Source organism: Camelina sativa, chromosome 11, assembly GCF_030686135.1.
Source record: "Camelina sativa cultivar CO46 ecotype springtype chromosome 11, ASM3068613v1".
NCBI classification, from domain to species: Eukaryota; Viridiplantae; Streptophyta; class Magnoliopsida; order Brassicales; family Brassicaceae; genus Camelina; species Camelina sativa.
In genome coordinates, this window is record NC_141890.1 from 38,194,149 (window position 1) to 38,212,286 (window position 18,138).

At 34.3% G+C, this 18,138-nt stretch overlaps 5 protein-coding genes across 7 annotated transcripts; all 5 read right to left on the reverse strand.

Annotated features, from left to right (window-relative positions):
• Window positions 1–2,904: 2,904 nt before the first annotated feature.
• LOC104725276 (uncharacterized) lies at window positions 2,905–3,950 on the reverse strand. The gene has a single exon (XM_010443906.3). The coding sequence runs from the start codon at window positions 3,769–3,771 to the stop codon at window positions 3,202–3,204; it is 570 nt and encodes a 189-aa protein (XP_010442208.1). The 5' UTR covers window positions 3,772–3,950; the 3' UTR covers window positions 2,905–3,201.
• A 2,140-nt stretch (window positions 3,951–6,090) lies between these two features.
• LOC104725278 (small ribosomal subunit protein eS27y) lies at window positions 6,091–7,310 on the reverse strand. The gene is made up of 4 exons (XM_010443907.3): window positions 7,132–7,310; window positions 6,927–7,028; window positions 6,799–6,827; window positions 6,091–6,444 (listed from the first exon to the last, which is right to left on the reverse strand). The coding sequence occupies exons 1-4, from the start codon at window positions 7,132–7,134 to the stop codon at window positions 6,318–6,320; spliced, it is 261 nt and encodes an 86-aa protein (XP_010442209.1). The 5' UTR covers window positions 7,135–7,310; the 3' UTR covers window positions 6,091–6,317.
• Window positions 7,311–9,648: 2,338 nt separating this feature from the next.
• Window positions 9,649–10,742, reverse strand: LOC104725277 (small ribosomal subunit protein eS27y-like). The gene is made up of 4 exons (XM_087474082.1): window positions 10,652–10,742; window positions 10,458–10,559; window positions 10,329–10,357; window positions 9,649–10,042 (listed from the first exon to the last, which is right to left on the reverse strand). The coding sequence occupies exons 1-4, from the start codon at window positions 10,652–10,654 to the stop codon at window positions 9,919–9,921; spliced, it is 258 nt and encodes an 85-aa protein (XP_087330208.1). The 5' UTR covers window positions 10,655–10,742; the 3' UTR covers window positions 9,649–9,918.
• A 368-nt stretch (window positions 10,743–11,110) lies between these two features.
• On the reverse strand, window positions 11,111–13,926 carry LOC104725280 (40S ribosomal protein S27). Its single transcript, XM_010443908.3, has 3 exons — window positions 13,561–13,926; window positions 13,190–13,434; window positions 11,111–13,096 (listed from the first exon to the last, which is right to left on the reverse strand). Exons 1-3 carry the CDS (start codon window positions 13,808–13,810, stop codon window positions 11,318–11,320), a joined length of 2,274 nt encoding a protein of 757 aa, XP_010442210.2. The 5' UTR covers window positions 13,811–13,926; the 3' UTR covers window positions 11,111–11,317.
• Window positions 13,927–14,343: 417 nt separating this feature from the next.
• On the reverse strand, window positions 14,344–17,503 carry LOC104725281 (uncharacterized). Of its 3 annotated transcripts, none has more exons than XM_010443909.3 (12): window positions 17,353–17,503; window positions 16,848–16,925; window positions 16,619–16,745; window positions 16,379–16,506; window positions 16,111–16,283; window positions 15,817–15,934; window positions 15,622–15,703; window positions 15,465–15,526; window positions 15,280–15,352; window positions 15,107–15,190; window positions 14,938–15,018; window positions 14,344–14,852 (listed from the first exon to the last, which is right to left on the reverse strand). In XM_010443909.3, the coding sequence occupies exons 2-12, from the start codon at window positions 16,883–16,885 to the stop codon at window positions 14,649–14,651; spliced, it is 1,170 nt and encodes a 389-aa protein (XP_010442211.2). In that variant the 5' UTR covers window positions 16,886–16,925; window positions 17,353–17,503; the 3' UTR covers window positions 14,344–14,648. The 3 variants fall into 3 exon arrangements, with proteins under 3 accessions (XP_010442211.2, XP_087332053.1, XP_087332052.1); XM_087475927.1 differs by having other exon boundaries at window positions 16,379–16,501; window positions 17,353–17,467; XM_087475926.1 differs by lacking the exons at window positions 14,344–14,852; window positions 14,938–15,018; window positions 15,107–15,190 and having other exon boundaries at window positions 15,211–15,352; window positions 17,353–17,491.
• Between the last annotated feature and the right edge of the window lie 635 nt (window positions 17,504–18,138).

The following is an 18,138-nucleotide window of genomic DNA, read 5'->3' on the forward strand; positions in this document are numbered from 1 at the left end:
TTTTCTCTGGAAATCTTTCAAAATTCTACCTCTATGATTTTACAACTAAAAAACAAAGAAAAAGTCTCCTAGAATCATTCAAAGTAAAATTTTTTAAAAAGTTGTGATATATTGAATAACAATAGATTTCAAGCAAGTTTTATAAATGACTAATTGAATAATAAGAGATTGCATGTTATTTTAAATGATTTTACAAAAATTTCAAGTTTAATAACATAAGATTTTAAAAGATTTTTATAAATCCTAATTGAATAACAAGAGATTTTAAAAATACTCTAAAAGTCTTTTAAAACACAAGTTCAATACCCCCTCTAAGATTTGTTTTGTTGATTATTTATTTGATGAAGAACCCTAAATCGGCAACCATCTTAAATACAGACCCTCAATGTAACTTAAGACCAAAACGACACAGCAATAGCTTAATTGAATTAAACAATAAACCTTTTTGTCTAAAAAAAAAAAAAAAAAAAAATTAAACAATAAACCTTCTCACTAAGGTAGAAGAGGCTCTCCCACACTTGGCTACATCTCTCTTCTTTTGGTAAATTCTTCACCAAGGCTCGAGCCTTCCTTCCCTTTGTCTTTAGCTTCCTCTTCATCCATTCCAGACAAGCTCAAACTAAGAAGAGAAAAGGAGAAAATAAAATTAAGAATTGTGTTTTCAATTTGTTTTTTTTTTTTAATTCTTCAGCTTCTAAGTTTTTCTTTATTTTAGTAAATTTAAAAAAAAAAAAAAAAATTAAAGTAATTTTTACTACAATCTGTTACGTTTTTTCCTGTGTGCATTTGTGCTACAATAATTTGTGTCTCTAAATTTGTAGTAAATTTGCTTCAATTTTTCTCTATTACTATTTGTAATTTTATAGCTACATTTACTAAAAAATTAGCTACAAAATTTATTACTTAAAATTTTGTCACTAATTTGTAATTATTTGTAGTTAATATTTGTTATTTTTTTTGTAGCAAAAAAAAACGTAACTACAGTAAAACCTCTATAAATTAATAAACACTATAAATTAATAAATTTTGCTAGTCCCAAATCGGGACAGTGTAAAAAATAACAAAATTCAATAAGATAATAAGATAATAATTTTTTTGAAATCACCATGTATAATATGGTCCCAATAATATCATAAATTAATAATCATGTAAATTTATATATATATATATATATATATATATATGCTGATATAGTAAAGTATGTTTCTCTTAAACCCCATATCTATAAAACAATTGTTATTTTGTATCTTCAAACTATAATGATATAAAATATTCTATAACATTTCATAAAACAGCTAAAACTTTTTAAAGTTTTTAATTTCTAAATATGCATCATTTACATTTTGATAGTTTGATAGATTATTAAAATACGATAATTGATATTTTTATTCATAAATTTGAAAATTTATCTCATGTGTATAAGTGAATTTGTCTATAATATTTGTAATTCATTGTCAATAATATTTTTAAATTATTTCAAATTCAATTCCAATACCATAAAATTTACAACATCCAAAATTCTAATATTATTTTGCAAAAATTGTCTAATTTTAAAAAAATCAAAAAATTAAAAATATACCTATAAATTAATAATTATTAATTTACACTATAAAATAATAATTATTCATTTATAGATAAATTAATATCACTATAAATTAATAAAATATTTTGGTCCCAACATTATTACTTTATAGAGGTTTTACTGTATATGATGACAATTTACTAGTGCATTCCATGAAATTGAAACTTAGACTAAAAATTTCCAAGGAAATAAAGCTCGATACTGCTACATAACATTTTTGTAGGAATCAATCTTGTTCTTGTTCTTGGTCCAACCTACGACTTGGTCTTTATATATAAACCAGCTTTCTTTGTTTCAATCTCGTCCACTGCCGAGTTAAAAGACAAAACTCGGAAACGTCATGGTGTTAATATCCCTAAAATTTAAGTTTTCATTCCTCCAAATTTGGTAAATATCATATGCAAACATCACCAAAATTGGCTAAATAGATCATAGTATCATAGCAAGGAGACGTATGTACGTATCTGATATACGGAAGTGCTAGTCATGATTGGTTTTAGATAACGAAACTGCTCCATTTCTGTCCATCCCCATCCACATTTGCATCCTCAAATGTATATTCACGATCGAAAACGAAAAGAATCAAGTTTTCTAAAAGAGTCTTTAATTTGTTTTCAAAGAAATCAAAGTTGTAATAGACCAAGAAGTAAACCTCATCAAGTATCATCTTTATTGTATTAAACTCTGCGAATCTGAAATAAAGATGATACTTGATGAGGTTTACTTCTTGGTCTATTACAACTTTGATTTCTTTGAAAACAAATTAAAGACTCTTGTATTAGTAGTGAAAGTTTACAAAAAGTCTTTGAAACTCAACATGTTGGAAAAAAAAAATGATTTAATAAAGATGATTTAATACAATCAAGTATCATCAAGTAAATCAGCCAGTTTCATTTCAGATTCGCAGAGGAGTGCAATCAGCATTTACTTCACCTGCCAAAATGGCATACATACTTTTTCATTATACGACAATTCACATTTAAAACAAAAAAACAAAAAAACAAAAAAAAAAAAAAAAAATTGGCAGACACAGATATGGTTTCCCAGAAATAATGCAGAATTAGTAGTGAAAGTTTACAAAAAGTCTTTGAAACTCAACATGTTGGAAAAACAATACTACTTTAATTTACATAAAAATGTTTGTGGAAAAAAAAAACTACTTGCCTAACAAATCATCTAGATTCAAAGTCACTCAGGCAGAAAATCAAACAAAAGAATCGATCTTGTGATCCTGAATGCTAGCTGTTGCGTCTTGAGTAATTGAAACAAATGTATCAACATATAATTAAGGACTGTAATAAGTGAAATATAAGCCAAAAAAATATAGAATGCCCAATATTGTAACATTTCAAAGATCTTACACATATATAATACGACCTCTAGGAGGAAGAAAACATATTCCACAAAACAGATCCTTCCTTCAACCCAACATGTTAAATACAAGCACATCTACTAAGAGATCATGATATTTTTAATCGTAGAAAATAAGGGGGTTCGAAGGATTTATAAGAGACAGCACAAAATAAGAACGTTAGCAAATGATCACAATATGAATAGATTCTTCATATCTATGGCCAACATGTTTTTATATATATATGGTCATATTTATGGATATGGGTTTAGGTGCCTCGGGCTAGCATTTCTTGATACCTCTTGAAAGACAAGAGTTTCTGAAGCTTCATCTGCTTATGAAACCTTGAAATAAAGAGATCTGCGACATGGTCGATCTCATCTTCTAGCTTGAAATTCTCTCCTTCTTCTTCCTTCGAGTTCCTCACCATATCAATCACAGAACTGCCTTGACCTTCCTCTTCCAAGTCCCCAAAATCATCCTCTCCTTCGAACAACGTGTGCCTCAGATCAGGATACTTGTCATTGTCCTCGTGAACGTCGTATTCCTCATGATGGGCCATTGTGGATGCCTTGCTGCTGTAGAGAACTATAGCCTTGTTCTTGTCTTGGTCTTGGTTGTTGTCCTCATGATCTTGATCTTGATCTGCATGGCCCAAGAGGTTGTGGATCTTGTTGGAAATCGAACGGAACCCAAGCTCCTTGTGTTTCACAAGAGACAACATGAGGACTCTTGTTTTGAAGGCACTTGTTTTGTTCTTTATGGCTATAGATTTAGCCTTTGCTGCAGAGCTCAATAAACAAACGATCTGTTTCATCAATGCGGTAGCTTTCTTCATATTTTCTTCTTCTTTGAAAGAGCTTCAATAATTGTGTTTTTTTTTTTTTCTATTATGGTGGTGGATGTTGCTTAATTAGCATGGAAAGGAACATTGGAGGTAAGAGCACGTAGAGGTTTATATAGGAGTATAGGACTATGGGAGTGTCAATTGTGTTTTCAAAAGGTACGGTCACAAGTCATGGCTTTGTGAGAGTCTTGTCGTATTGTTGAGTTAACGGCTATATGTTTTACTTAATGGCGCAGCAATCTTCTCACACTTCGCCACGTGTACCTGAGCCATTTGATGTAGTGGATCACTTACTTTTTTCTGTATTTCAACCTTTATTGCACGTTCTCTTTAATCAAATTGCATCGTGCCTACATTTTACGAACGTATGCATTTGATATTTCTGTTATTTCTTTCCTTGATAAAGAATCTCATGAAATTAGTTCTACGTTAATTTCGTTTATAAATTATGGCCTAACGGGGACTTTGGCGCCGATGAGTCAGGTGTGTTTTTTTTGCTTTCTTTTCTAATAAAGTATCATGCCTACTATTAATTTAAGACAAAATATAGAAAAGTTCATTATTTTTCGAGTAGTATTTTAGATGTTTACGTCATAATATGCACAAAAGTTTTTAAAACCTAACATGGCGTATGTACTGTGTATATTTAGCTCTCGCGGGTTTGAGTGCGCGCTGATCTAGTTATGTTTAAAGGGAATTCTTTAGAGGTTTGGGTGTTGAGAGTTTGTTGTAGAGGGCTCTACTCCGGATCACATTCACACGTTCTAAAATATATTAGAACCTCTTATTATGATATGGGCTAGGTTATGTTAGAGCATCTCGTATTAATTATGTAGCCTAACTATTCCTAAAATCTAGCTCTTATACTTCTTCAGTGGTCGACTGGACTCTTATTCGTACTGTTGTGGGACTCTAGAATCTAGATCACTCCAATCGGTTTATCTATGAAAACCAAAAAAGTGCAATACATATTGCATGGCCACTTGGTATATAATGAAATAAACTCTTGTGTAATTTTTATGTTCAGTGAAGATTACACACGACACACCGTACAATCATTACAACAATTAATATATTGTAAGAAACTAAATAAGTTAGGAGAACAGAGACGTTTTGGCGATAAAAAAAATATATATTTGTGAAAAAATGAACTATAGTTGTAGTTGAGACTTGAGAGTATATATATTAACAGTCGAGATTACATAATTTGTAAATGACGTATGTATCCACAAAGAGTCGAAACCATTGTCCACTTCGTCTTTTAAAGATTTGATTGAATACGACTTTAGTTATTAAATGTGATTAACTTTACCTACGAAAGCAAAAGCACAGCTAAATTATCAAAAAAAAAAATTCATTTGTTACCCAAAAGGAGGTTTCATCAAATTTGTGTAACAAAAAATGTTTTTCTTAAAAAAAGAAAAAAAAAAACTCACAATTGGGAAAGATGCTTGATCCAGCGGCGACGTAAATTCATTGTACTTGTCTTTTAAACCACTTTATAATTTTACTTTACCAGTTTTATAGATTCTTATTTACTTTTTCTAAAAATCAGAGAAAAAAAGATAAGATGGAGAAAAAAAGCATTTGATGGTTTTGTTGTATAATTGGAAAGTGTTACGCACTTGGTCTCTCTCACATTCCAAGGCGCCGCGAAATTTCTTCTTGCTAGGATCATGATTTTTAGCTTTTTTATTATTATTAGAGGATTCTATTTCGATTATAACAACACTTCGATCTCTTTTTTTTTTTTCCTAGATTTCTTGATATTTTAGATTTTGGACATTATATAACATTGTCGATGTCAAAAGAAAAGAAAAAGATGATATTGTTACATTGTCTTCTCCATTTGATTTAAAATTCAGTTTAGAGGATACAACTACTTGGAAAAGGTTCATTTGCTCGGTATCCAAATTTGCACATAACCCAATTGAGTATTTAGAGTATGTAAACGAGAAAACTATGGAAACGATTTTTACACTGATTTTTTTAGCTAAGAAAAGAGTTCAAAACGTAATGTTCCTCAGTTTTATATTTCAGCGAAAAATACTGAATCTGGTCTTACAAAATTATCGAAAATACCAAAACCACTTATGTGTAGCGTTCAGTCCACACTTAATCGTCAACAACTCAACTTCATAATGTTAAAACCAATGTCTAAAGTTACCCAATGTCTCAAGTTTCTTCTAATAACAGCAAAATAACAATTCTTTTGCACTAAGTCATTCAAAATTTAACAATGGTTACTTGTTCAATGAGTGACTAAACAATCAACAACTGCAAGCATGAACCAAGAGAAAAAAACACAGCTTGGGAAAATATTAAACCTTAAAAGAAAGCAGATACTGTTTCAACAAGACCAGAGTTCTAATCGACTACTCATCTAGTAGTTTCATAATCCCTTTATAATCTTCTCATAAGAAAAAAGAAAGTCATAGACATTAAAACTACTAAAAGCAAGAAAACAAAACTAAAGAAAGATCCGAATCCTCTCAACAGAAAAACATCTGTGAAAAGATGATTGATTTCGTGAGATGTCAATCTCCCTTTTTCCTGAAAGAGCACCCTTCTTGGAGCCTTGCTTTACCACCAGTGGGCTGGCACAGAACGGTCTGACAGTTTCCGCACACTACAACTGTTTGAGAATGGCTGAACACAGTGGTTCTGCAAAAATAAACCACAACCAATTCATTACCAACTGTAATCTCTCCACATCACACTACTGATCTAATAGCTTAGAAAACTCTTCCTAACATCAATCATCTCTAGTTGATAATGCACCCAATCGACTATACTGCCTTACTAAGTGTAGTCACTTCATAAAACTCACTACTTATGCATTCAGAAATGAGAAATATATCAATTCAAATCATCACTACTGAAATCCCAAAACAGTATCCAGATTCTTCCTACTAACACCAATCTATAGAAGTTTTAATAAAACAGCATCCAGTTCAAAAACGAAACAATATTATCCGACTTTACAGAACAATCAATTTGAAAAAAAAAAAAACTCACATGTTGAAGCATCCCTGACATTTCACATCCTGAAACAAACACACACACACAAAAGAAACAAGAATCAGTATTCATTGCATCGCGAATCCAATTGTGTTTATAGTGTTTGAAGGAGAAGGAAACAGTACCATGAAGAAAGAGTTGGGAGATTGAACGAGACGCTTGAGCTTATGCTTTCTCTTCTCGAGCTCGGCAGGAGGATTGAGCAGATCGATGTCGTTTTGGAGCACCTAATCCACAGATCCAAAAAAAACAACAAAATCTCAGACACTTCATAGGAAATGATTTAGAGATAACAAAAATTCACAAACAAAGGAGACGAACAAAGCTGACCATGATTGCTTGTGGAACGGCGACGAATACGAGATTCTGTGAAAACCCTAGAAGCGACGAGACGGCGAAATGGGGGAGCTTCCCATTATATATATACCACAAAGATGTGACTTTACAAGAATAGTGGGCCGGATAGGCGGCCTAGCCCATTATACTTACAAACAAGTAGGGTGAGACTTGAGAGAGAGAAGTTCGGCTTAGCAATTTATATTCTCTTAATTTTGGAAAACTTATATTAAAACCATATATAATAATAATTGATAGTTTATTTCCTTAAATCCCAAGAAGAGTTAATTATGGAATTCACTAAGTAATGTAATATCTAATTCTATCAACCTTCCATAGTCGCAGCTTCGCTTAGGACATTGTGCTCAGTGTCACTACCCAAATTTAACTCTACCTTCACTTGCTTCTAAGAACAAATTTCTCTTTGATATGTTTATCTTAATTTCTACATGTACTGTCTTAGCATTTATAACCACAATTAATATCATTTTCTTAAGTTTAATGATTTGAAATTGATTCAGTTGTATAATTAGCTATGTAGTCAACATTAGTCAACATCATTTCTTACTATAGTTTACTTTAAAAAAAAAACGAAATGAGGAATAAAGTTAAAAAAAAAAAAAAAATGAATAGTTTTAATTTCTATCATATTTAAAAAATGGGAGATTCTCAAAAATAGTACTAAATTAGTGTTACAAGAAGGTTTCGGGAATTGTTCTCTTGTGTTATTCATGACTGTTCCATATGATATAATATATATATAGGGTTTACAAGTCCACTAATGGGCCGATAATGGGCATCCATACAATACTAGATATATTCATTACACTCTCCTTTGGATGACCATTATATAAATGTAGTTCCAAATGCACATGTGAGATGCTGCCTCATTAAAAACCTTACCAGGAAAACCCAGTGGAAAAAACAATGGTTAAGAGAAAAGAGTGCAACGCTCTTTTACTCCCCCTCATTAGTACATCACTTGAAATCTTCGAGATGATCGATCCAATGATGAAGTAGCTTCTTAAAAGTAGTGGTTGAAAACGCCTTGGTAAATGGTTCGCCAAATCTTCACTTGAACGAATCTGTAGTAAACGTGTCTCGCCATTCTTCTATTGGACATGGGTCTCGCAAGTGACTCATCTTTCTCATTATCTTTGTTTCTCACAATCTCATCAATATATTTCAAAGACTTTGAAGATGATAGTCTTTCACCATTCGAATCATAATATTCCTCTTAAGGTGTTTATCTTTCGCGTGTTCTTTTGTTGTCTCGTTAAAAACCTTTCATGGAAAAACCCAATGGGATAAAAACCATGATAAGGGAAAAAGAGTACAACCACGCACATGATCATATTTCTCCCCCTGAAAGCATCATCTTCAGGTTATGCATTATGATCACATAATCATCTTTTCCGAACTGTTATAAACAAAACTTTAGTGTATAAAAACACATATGATCATTAAATATTCTCTCGGATCATTGAACTTCAAGTCATTTGAACCCCTTTCATAAAGAAGATCTATTTGAACTTAAGCCCAAATATTCTTTTACATAAAATCTTCCAAACAATCATCTTATACATAGGAGTTATTCATAATCTCCTTGTAAAACTTTATCTTTCAACTCTTCTTCTTAGTATGGTACTACAAGACAATTTTTCTATGTAAGATGATGTAACATCTTGAGATAACATCTCTTTCATCAGATGTCAAATCTGTAAGCTCAAGAAATTTCATGAAATATTTGATCTTATATAATCTGATTTTTCTATCTTTCAGGAGTAATATTTCATCATTCATAATTTCTCCATATATTCTTTGGTATGTGAAATCTCTACTGAAGATTAGATAACATTTTCATCATCAACATATTTGCACTTGATCTTGTACCTTTCTTTTAACAAGAACCACTTGTAAGTGCTGAAGAGACACATACAAAATTTTTTTTTTTAACGAGGTTCAGCAAATGCCTACATCCTCAAACTTTCTTGAAAAATATTTCTTGAACACAATTACAGTCATTGTTTAATCTCGGATTTACACAACTCTAAGATCTTCTCTTAGCTTGTTCCCGATCTATTTTCAACCTACTATGAGATCCCTAAGATCAACAACAATGATCTATACACATGATTCTCTCATAGAGATAAACTCTCACTCTTTTCTTTCCAAAAATGTCAAAAGGCATTAAGACTTTTCCTTGCTTTTACAATATTCTCGAGAACTATAAAGTATTGCTTCTAGCAATATAATTAGCAATATAATTACTTTAAGGGATATATCTCAATATAATTTCCTTGCATACAAGTCCTAAACGTATAGATTATACAATTGTTTCACAATATATTAGAGTGTAAAAATATACTTTAGTTAGACAAAGCATCTTCTCTAATTGATTTCAACAACATAAAATAAATCATGAATTTAAAAATGAAAAATAAAATAAATTAAAACAACCCGCAAGGTAGCGCGGGTACCAACCTAGTACATATAAAAATAAGAGAAGTATAAAATGCAACCAATTAATTAAAAGAAAGAATAAAAACGAAAATATCAGAGGAAAAAATATATATAACTAGAGCCTAGAGTTACTGAACAGAGAAAAACTCAGCAAATACAAAAGAATCATACGAAAATGATTACAAGATCATAGATTATCGAATGGACCTCCCAAAAAATAAAGATTTAGGAAAGGAAATGTCACTCCAATATAATAAAGGAATAATAATGTAGTAATTAATGGCTCTGGATTTTGATATCGATGTTCTTTAATTTCTCCTAAGATGTTTCTTTCTCCAAGCATCCCTGTGTGAGCTTTGCTTTACCACCAGTGGGCTGGCACAGAACTGTGTTACATTTTGCACACACTACAACTGTTTGAGAATGGCTGAACATAGTGGTTCTGCAAATTGTTAACCCATAAAGTAATGTATCAATAAGTGTAATCTATATAAGATAAGACAGTATTAACTTTTTTTTTTCTGTTAAAGACAGTATTAACTATCTTTAGTTAATTAAAGCCCAAATCACTCAACATGATATCAAGGTTGACAACTTAATTCACATTGCGAAGACCAATCTATAGTCTCAATCAAACAAGTTAACATTCAAATCTCAAATCTGTACCAAACAACATTTTCAGGCTCTGTAGAAGAAGAATCATTTACGAGAAAAATTAGACAAATCACATGTTGAAGCATCCCGGACACTTAACGTCCTGGAAACACAAAGAAAGCAGAATCACTTCAGTACTCTTATTTGCATCGTGTTCACTTGTGTTACAGATTCTGGAAGAAAAGGCGACAAATAAACAGTACCATGAAGAAAGAGTTGGGAGACTGCACGAGACGTTTGAGTTTGTGCTTTCTTTTCTCGAGCTCAGCAGGAGGATTGAGCAGGTCGATGTCATTTTGGAGCACCTAATCCATAGATATCCAAAACAAAATCAGAAACTTCAGAGAGTGAACAAAAATCACAAACAAGGAGAAGAACAAAGCTGAGAAAACTTCACCATGAGTGCTTTACGGTAAGGAGACGAAGACGACTTTGTGAAAACCCTAGAAGCAAAACAGAGAATACAGACAAAAATCTTTCCAAGGTTACTTGAGCGGAGGTATATATATGTCTGTCTATGACAAAATGTAACACTTATTCGTAGGCCCAGCCCATTATACATGTAAAGGAGTAGACGTTCGTTGTTCCGGGAAGATAATATGCATTTGTAACAGCTATTATGGTTACAATGCAGATTAGTTTTTAGGTTCTCAACTTGGCATCAAACTCCAAAGCACGCGGGTGGCACGAAAGTAACCCCTCGCAGGTCGCGAGTGTTCTTGATGGGAAACTATATGTGGCATCAACTATTGCGATTGCTCGAATTTGATCGAGCTTTTCAATCCCAAAACTCAGTTATACTCTGTTTCCCTCTCTTCCCTTTTATGTTAAATTGTTGGTTCAATTAACACGCATGTTTAGAAACTTATTTTGTTCTGCTACAATAGTTTATAATTACAAGTCTACAAGGTTATTTGTATGACTAATAATAATCCACCAGACTTCAATCATCACCTAGTATCATTAAACCTTACAACTTCTTTCAACACTACCCTCTAGACTCCAACAGAGCAAAAACCTCAGAATGTATTTATCAGGAAAATGCGGGCATTTACTTTCTCCGTTATATCAAACTTGCTTCTGATATTTCATCATTCAAGTGTAGATGCATCTCATTCGTCTCATAGTGATCCATCTCCACAGACGAAAGGGTATCTGTTGGTGGTCCTTTGAGTTCTTCTTCATCTTCCAATGAGACTAAGTTATCATAATAAGCTTCGTTCTTGCAATCTACATCAGTCTTGGAATCTTCAGTGAAGAGTGCCTCAAAGAAACCTTTGCTATCTGAGTCTTGACTCTCTGAAATAAATCTCACATCCAGGACTGGAGTTAGGAAATCGACTGAAGAAGTAGTCGGTTGAAGACCGAAAACACTCTTCAAGACATCATCCATTCCAGGCTCTCCTTTGCATTTTGCAGTAGTCACATTTGGATTCTTGAGCTCGTGACTCCAGGAATCGGAATCCCTGGGCTTATCACTGAGGTTCTCCTTCTCTATGTAACAATCAGCTTTTGTGCTTGATGTAAACATCTCTTCATCTAAAGCATTGTCCCTAATGCTAACCACTGTCTCAGCTTCCTCATCCCCTCCAAAACTATCATCCAGTTTTCTAGAAACTCCATATATCATTTCCTGAGAACCATCTTTGATACATGGAGTAGTTTCAGCCTCTTCCTGTGAAGAAGTTGGGCTCCCCAAGGTAGAGTGCGTGTTTCCCAACTCGGCTGCAACTTGGCTTTTGTCTGGATGGCCATTCGTCTGAGGTTTCTCTTCGATCTCCTCCTCATCATCTTCATTTAAAAACTCTGGGGCTGTAACTACGAGGGCTTTGCTGTATTTTCCATCCGTGATCGAATGTGAAGACAACAATCCAGCAAGTGCAGATGCTAAAGCATCATTTATAGACAACGAACGTTTTGGTTTCTCTTCAAAAGAATGACCAACCTCCTCATTACTGATCTCAGGTTCAGTAGAAATCATCTCATTTCCTGAGATTGAGCTATTTCCACTCTCCAGTTCTTCCAGCCTGTCCTTTGGTAGTACAACCGCGTCATCTTCAACAGAGGATTCAGGGACAACTACTCTTGTACAAGAAACTAATTTTGGATTATCAGTGCTTCTAGTCAATCCATCAAACTCATCGGTATCAGGAATTTTATCTGTGTCAGTGCCCAGAGCATCTGGATTGGGTATTCTCGTTTGACAAACCAATTCAGATTCAAAAGATTTCTTTCCTAGCTGTTCGAGTTTCTTCTCTACGAGCTGGAGCCTTGCATCAATACTGTTGATAGGTTTCAACATCTGATCTTCAAATCTTGTCAAGATAGTTTCTATTCTGCTTACCTTGTTAACAAGATCATACAGGATAGTCTCCATACTACTGCAAGATATAGCAGGTCTGATTTCTTCTCCAGATACTCGCTTAGAAAGAGTATCAACTAACACTGGAGGTGGGCTCACTCCCATTTGATCAGCTAATTTACTGAAATTTATCTCCTGGTGAATTTCATGCACGATCTTATCTGAGTCATTTGAGTATCCTAATGGGTTAGTGCTGTTGGACTTGTCAGAAGAAACTTGTGTATCTCGTTCTTTTCTAACATCTTTTCCTCGAGAGAGCTGCAAAATAGCGGGCATAAACATAGCCATCAACGAACTACTGGATGAATTTCCTGCTCCACTTGCTTCTTCTTGCTCTGACTCACTTGGATCAACAGGATCAGCAAACACATATACTTCATCAACAAGTGCACATCTTTTATCCTGAAGAGAGAGAAGACGGACTGTAATCGAAGTGCAAGGTTCCACATCATTGATCTCCGCAGTAGCTTCATACAAATCCTGAAAAATCATATTAGCCCCCATAAACATCAACCATTACCAAAAGAACAAGAAAATGACAAACATATCTCTGAATGGGGTAAAGCCAGTTACCTGTTTTCCTGATTGTACCATTGGAAGCAGACCTTGTGCAGCATTCAAGAGAGAATCATCACCAGCTTTCACTTCAACCCAATCATCTTCGGTCGTTCGTCCATCTCTCACTGCAACACCACATCGAACTGTACACAAGTATTCCTTAGAGCCATGACGCCGCTTTTTCGTGAAATACACTTCGTATACTCGAGCACTACTTCGGATATAAACTTGCCTTAATTCATGCTCTTGTGCAAATGTTACTGCAACCAAAACCCCACACACACATTTCACATCGATTTCAGAGTATACCATATAACGATCTACTTCGGATCGAAGTGGTTTATTCAGAATCACGGAGACGGAGAATAACGGATTAGGGAACGTACTTGTAATTTCACAAGGCTCGCCGTTGGGAACCGGAGGGAGTAGAAGTAGCGGGGACTTGGCGATATGATCGACGGCGGTTCCGTCGTCAGATTCGTGGTTCGCGGTGAAGGAGGACTCAAAGGAGATGGAATCTGTGAGAGAACCGACGGCGAGATTCCAGTTTGTGGTAGGATTGAACTCGTCGGCGTGGTTGCTCGCATCCATGGCCTCTTCCTCACTTTGATTCGAGGAGATTTTGGGTTTATTCATTGTGTCGAGGGAAGATTTTGGATCCAAATTGATATAAATGAATACCTTTTTCTTTTTTTTTCTTTTTTTTGACAGTAATGTTAACTTTTAATATTTAAGTTAGACTCATTAGGTTTGAAGTAACAAAACAATTATACTAATACTAATTTAGTTAAGAATTTTAATTAAAAAATTGTTGATGGATTAAGTGTGCCAAGTGTCAATAAAAAAAACCATTCACATCCCAAAATCTACCATATGTGTCAACTAACAACATGTCCATGAAAAACAACTCAAGATCATCAGGTTTGGCATATACTTCGTGGACTATACCAGGTAAAGATCATTGGCAAGTCGTCACATAGGTGGGTACAAGTTTTGTTTTGTTTCATTGCAGATAAAAAACATTATAAGTTAGTCTTAGAGATTAAACTGTAGAAAACTATTACCCTCTCTCTCTCTCTACAACTAAAACAGGGTACATGGTATGGTATTAACATTACCAAAGTATAGCGATGATGAAGCATTGTAATGAGTTCTGTCTGAGAAATGAGTTGCAAACTAAGCTTTTTCCGAGTTTCTCAGTATATAAGAATGGAGAATGTTCTCCTCAGTGTGAAAAATACAGAAAGAATCAACCGAAAAAAGTTTCCTTACAAAAAACATTGAACACTACTTTGGATCCGAACATATATCTTTTGTTTTTTTTTTTGTTTTGCTTTCTCTACGTTTTTTCCTTTTCCTTCTTTAAAATCAAGTGGTCAGAACAATATCACATCTTTATAGCTACACAAAGTCGAATCTTGATCCTCGTGATGTTTCAGCCTAGTTCCCGATATGGCTACGAAATATAGATTTGTCATTCCTCCTCCTCATCAAGAATCACAGGTCTCGTTGGTAGCATTTCCAATGCTTCGGATGATTCTTTTGCATAAGGAGGAGGCAACAAACGTCGTACATCCGCAAAGAGATCTTCACGCCCAGTCGCTTCTTTGACAGCAGATGAATCGAGAATAAAGTCGGGTATTGCTGGTAACACTTCGTCCAAGAATGATTTTAAGGTCTGTACAACATAAGAGGTGAGTTGACACGGTGACAAGAGTCTGATAGCAAGTGAAAAAAATTAGAGTATCAGTGGATTCACTAACGGTGCAATGCAGGAGAGCAGCATCAGTTCTACGTTTCCACTGGCCATTTCCAGACTCTGAGTGGAATAGATTGATCAATGGCTGCAGCAAGGTTTTGCTTTTGTTAATTACGCTCGTTGTCATTGGGAAATAACTTAATAAATCAAGACTTAGAAAGACCATTCATTACCCTCACTATATCTCGAAGATTTGGTCGGCCTTTTCCATATTTCCCGAGGACCGACTCTCCATAGACTTGATATTTTTCAAGAACCTAAAAGTCAATTAGAGACAGCAAAACAAATCAGATGTTAGTTAAAATTGTTGAAGAATCTATTTCAGAAAGTAAATATTTTTCAAAACCTGTCGCCTTGTAATTCCACTGCTTGGAGATCCATAAATTACAGTATCGACATGTCCCAAAGTGTGCCAGGGACTGCACAGCCAGCATAGATTTCCATAAATCAGCCAAAAGATTTTAAAAAGAGCAAAACTCTCATATGATGTTTAACAATAATTAAAATTTAAAGCAAAAGGCTTTCACATACTTGTAGTATACAGCACGCCCAAGCATAACGCCATGAGCTCCAGACCTTAATGCGGCATCTGCCTACAGTTTAATGGAAGAAGTGTAGATTTGGCCTTTTGAACGCAAGGTACAACTTTGGGATTAACAAAAAGAAATAGCAGCTTTAGAAAGCTCACCTCAACCACAGAGTTTATGCCTCCATTAATTGTGAACTTCAAGTCCGGGAAATCACGCAAAAGAGCAAAGAAAAACTCGTATCTGCATTGGAAAGAGCAGAAGTGCAGATGAAAATGTGAGAGATGTATGGAAACAAGCAGTATTATCTTCCAAGAAGAAGACCATAAGAGAAATGGAAGCCCTTCTGTACACACTTTAAGGGTGGAATTCGACGGTTATCTGATGGGCTAAGTCCAGACAGTAACGCCTTCCGCGAATGTATGATGAAATGCTTAGTAGGAGATAATGAAGAAACTATATGAATGAAATCACCTGAAGAACAATAAAGAATTGACAAGGTACCGGAAGTCTATCAGATATGCAATATATGAACTCAGTAGAAGTTGCTATTTGCAGTTGAACATGAGAAACGTCTGGGCATGTGTGGGAACATCAGTCTCCACTTAATACACATATAACTTGAAAGATAGGCAGAAGGAAAAACTTACAAAGCTCATTATACGAATCATGATCATCAACACCTATTCGACATTTAACAGTGACAGCTGCATTGGTATTGGCAGCAATGACAGACATAGCCTCGCCAACAAACTTCGGGTTAAGCATATGACGAGCACCGAAACAACCTCGTCCACTTACTTTTGGGCTTGGACATCCACAGCTACAGAAACAACCAGCATGTCAGTAGACGAAACCAAAATGGGATGGAAGTGGCACAGTTGTTATGGAAAGGAAACTTGAAAGAGATCCTCATACTTGAAATTAATTTCATCATAGCCGTACGCATTAGCAAGCCTGGTTGCTTTTGCCAAATTTTCCAAGTTTCTTCCACCAATTTGAAGAACAATGGGATGCTGGTCCGGAGAGTATGCCAAAAAGCTGTCCTGAGCATTACAAGAGTAAACATAAACACATAAATCAATGCGTCATCATCAACACAAGAAGTATCTACAGAGTTGAGAAAGAAGAGAAAGAAACCCTTAACCATTTGATTACCAGGTTTTCTTCTTGATAGACAATGGTTTCAGCTGCTAACATTTCTGTGTAGAGCCATGCGTGTTTTGTTATAAGCCGTGCAAGGGTTCTGTAATGATTGTCTGTCCATCCCATCATCGGGGCTATACTGAAATATGATTTTTTTAAAAAGGAGATGAAGCTTAAGGTCATTCACTGTGGATGAACATAATTATTAAAAAGGAGTAAAGCAGAAACACTAATCACACACCTGAACAGAGGCGGACGATAAGCTTCTGAAACTGTCATGGCTTCGTATCACCAGATATGTCAGGTCTAGGGAAAAAAACTACACAGAGAATGTAGAATCTCAGGTTCATTCTTATGGATTGATTCAAATCAATTGAATCAGAACATTGCATTATTCAAGATAACGTTTCAACAGGGTTTATCTAACTCAAACTTCACAAAGGACAGAATCAAAACCTAAAAGATACAAAACACTGTTCTAACAAGCAAAACATCAATTTCAGACCTAAAAAAAAGCTAATTTTGAATCTAAGTTTTTGAATTCTATTGATAACAGCGAAACCACAAGAATAAGTATAACGAATTGAGAAAAGATCCTGTACCATGAGAGAAACCACAGAACCGATCATAGTTTAAGCATAAATTTAGCACAATGTCTTTTTGTGTCGGCTGTTTCGAGCGACGATGTAAAGGAGACGAAACGAAAAGAATAGGACTAGCTTCTAAAGCATTGAAAGAAGACTTACGATGGTAGAGACGAAGAATACAGCGGTAGTGGAGGAGGAGAACGGCGAGACGAGCACGCAAGGCAGCGAGGGTGAAACTGGGATTTAAGTTCTTTGTGGTCGCCATTGGTCTTTTGTGGGTGTGTATGTAGGATTAGACATTTTAGAAGATTTTTTTTGTTATTATTATTATTATTAAATAATTAAAAATAAATACTTTAAAATATCACTAAAACAAGTTTTATGTTGATAAATTTCTTCTCAAATTTTGTGTTACTTAGACTTAAAATTTATGTAACATTATTTTTAGTTTTATATTTGTGAAAATAGATCAGTTTGACATCAATTTGGATGAAAATTGTAATGACTTACAATAATTTAATTAAATGACTAAAAATCTAATTTTGTTACTTAACAAACCAGAAAATTGAAATAGAAAAGAAAAATAAGATAAAATAAGAAATGATATATTTCACATCTTTTTTTCCCGCCTGCCACACATACTCTGCAAGAAGACCATTGTACCCTTCGTTAATCTCTTCCAAAAATTAAAGAAATTTAATTATAATATATTTGAAATACCAATTCTTTGCTTCATAAACCGTAAAATTATTTTGTTTGATCTCTCTCCTCATAAATCTTTATTCTTCTTCTCTATCGTTTTATCATCTTCTTCAACAGAAAATCGATACCACTCCAATTGACATCAACCCATATCTAATGTTATTGTCTACCTCCAACTACTGCAGTTCTGCCCACGGTTGATCAAATTCATTGTTATGTGAGTGGTTCGGTCTCAAATGCAGA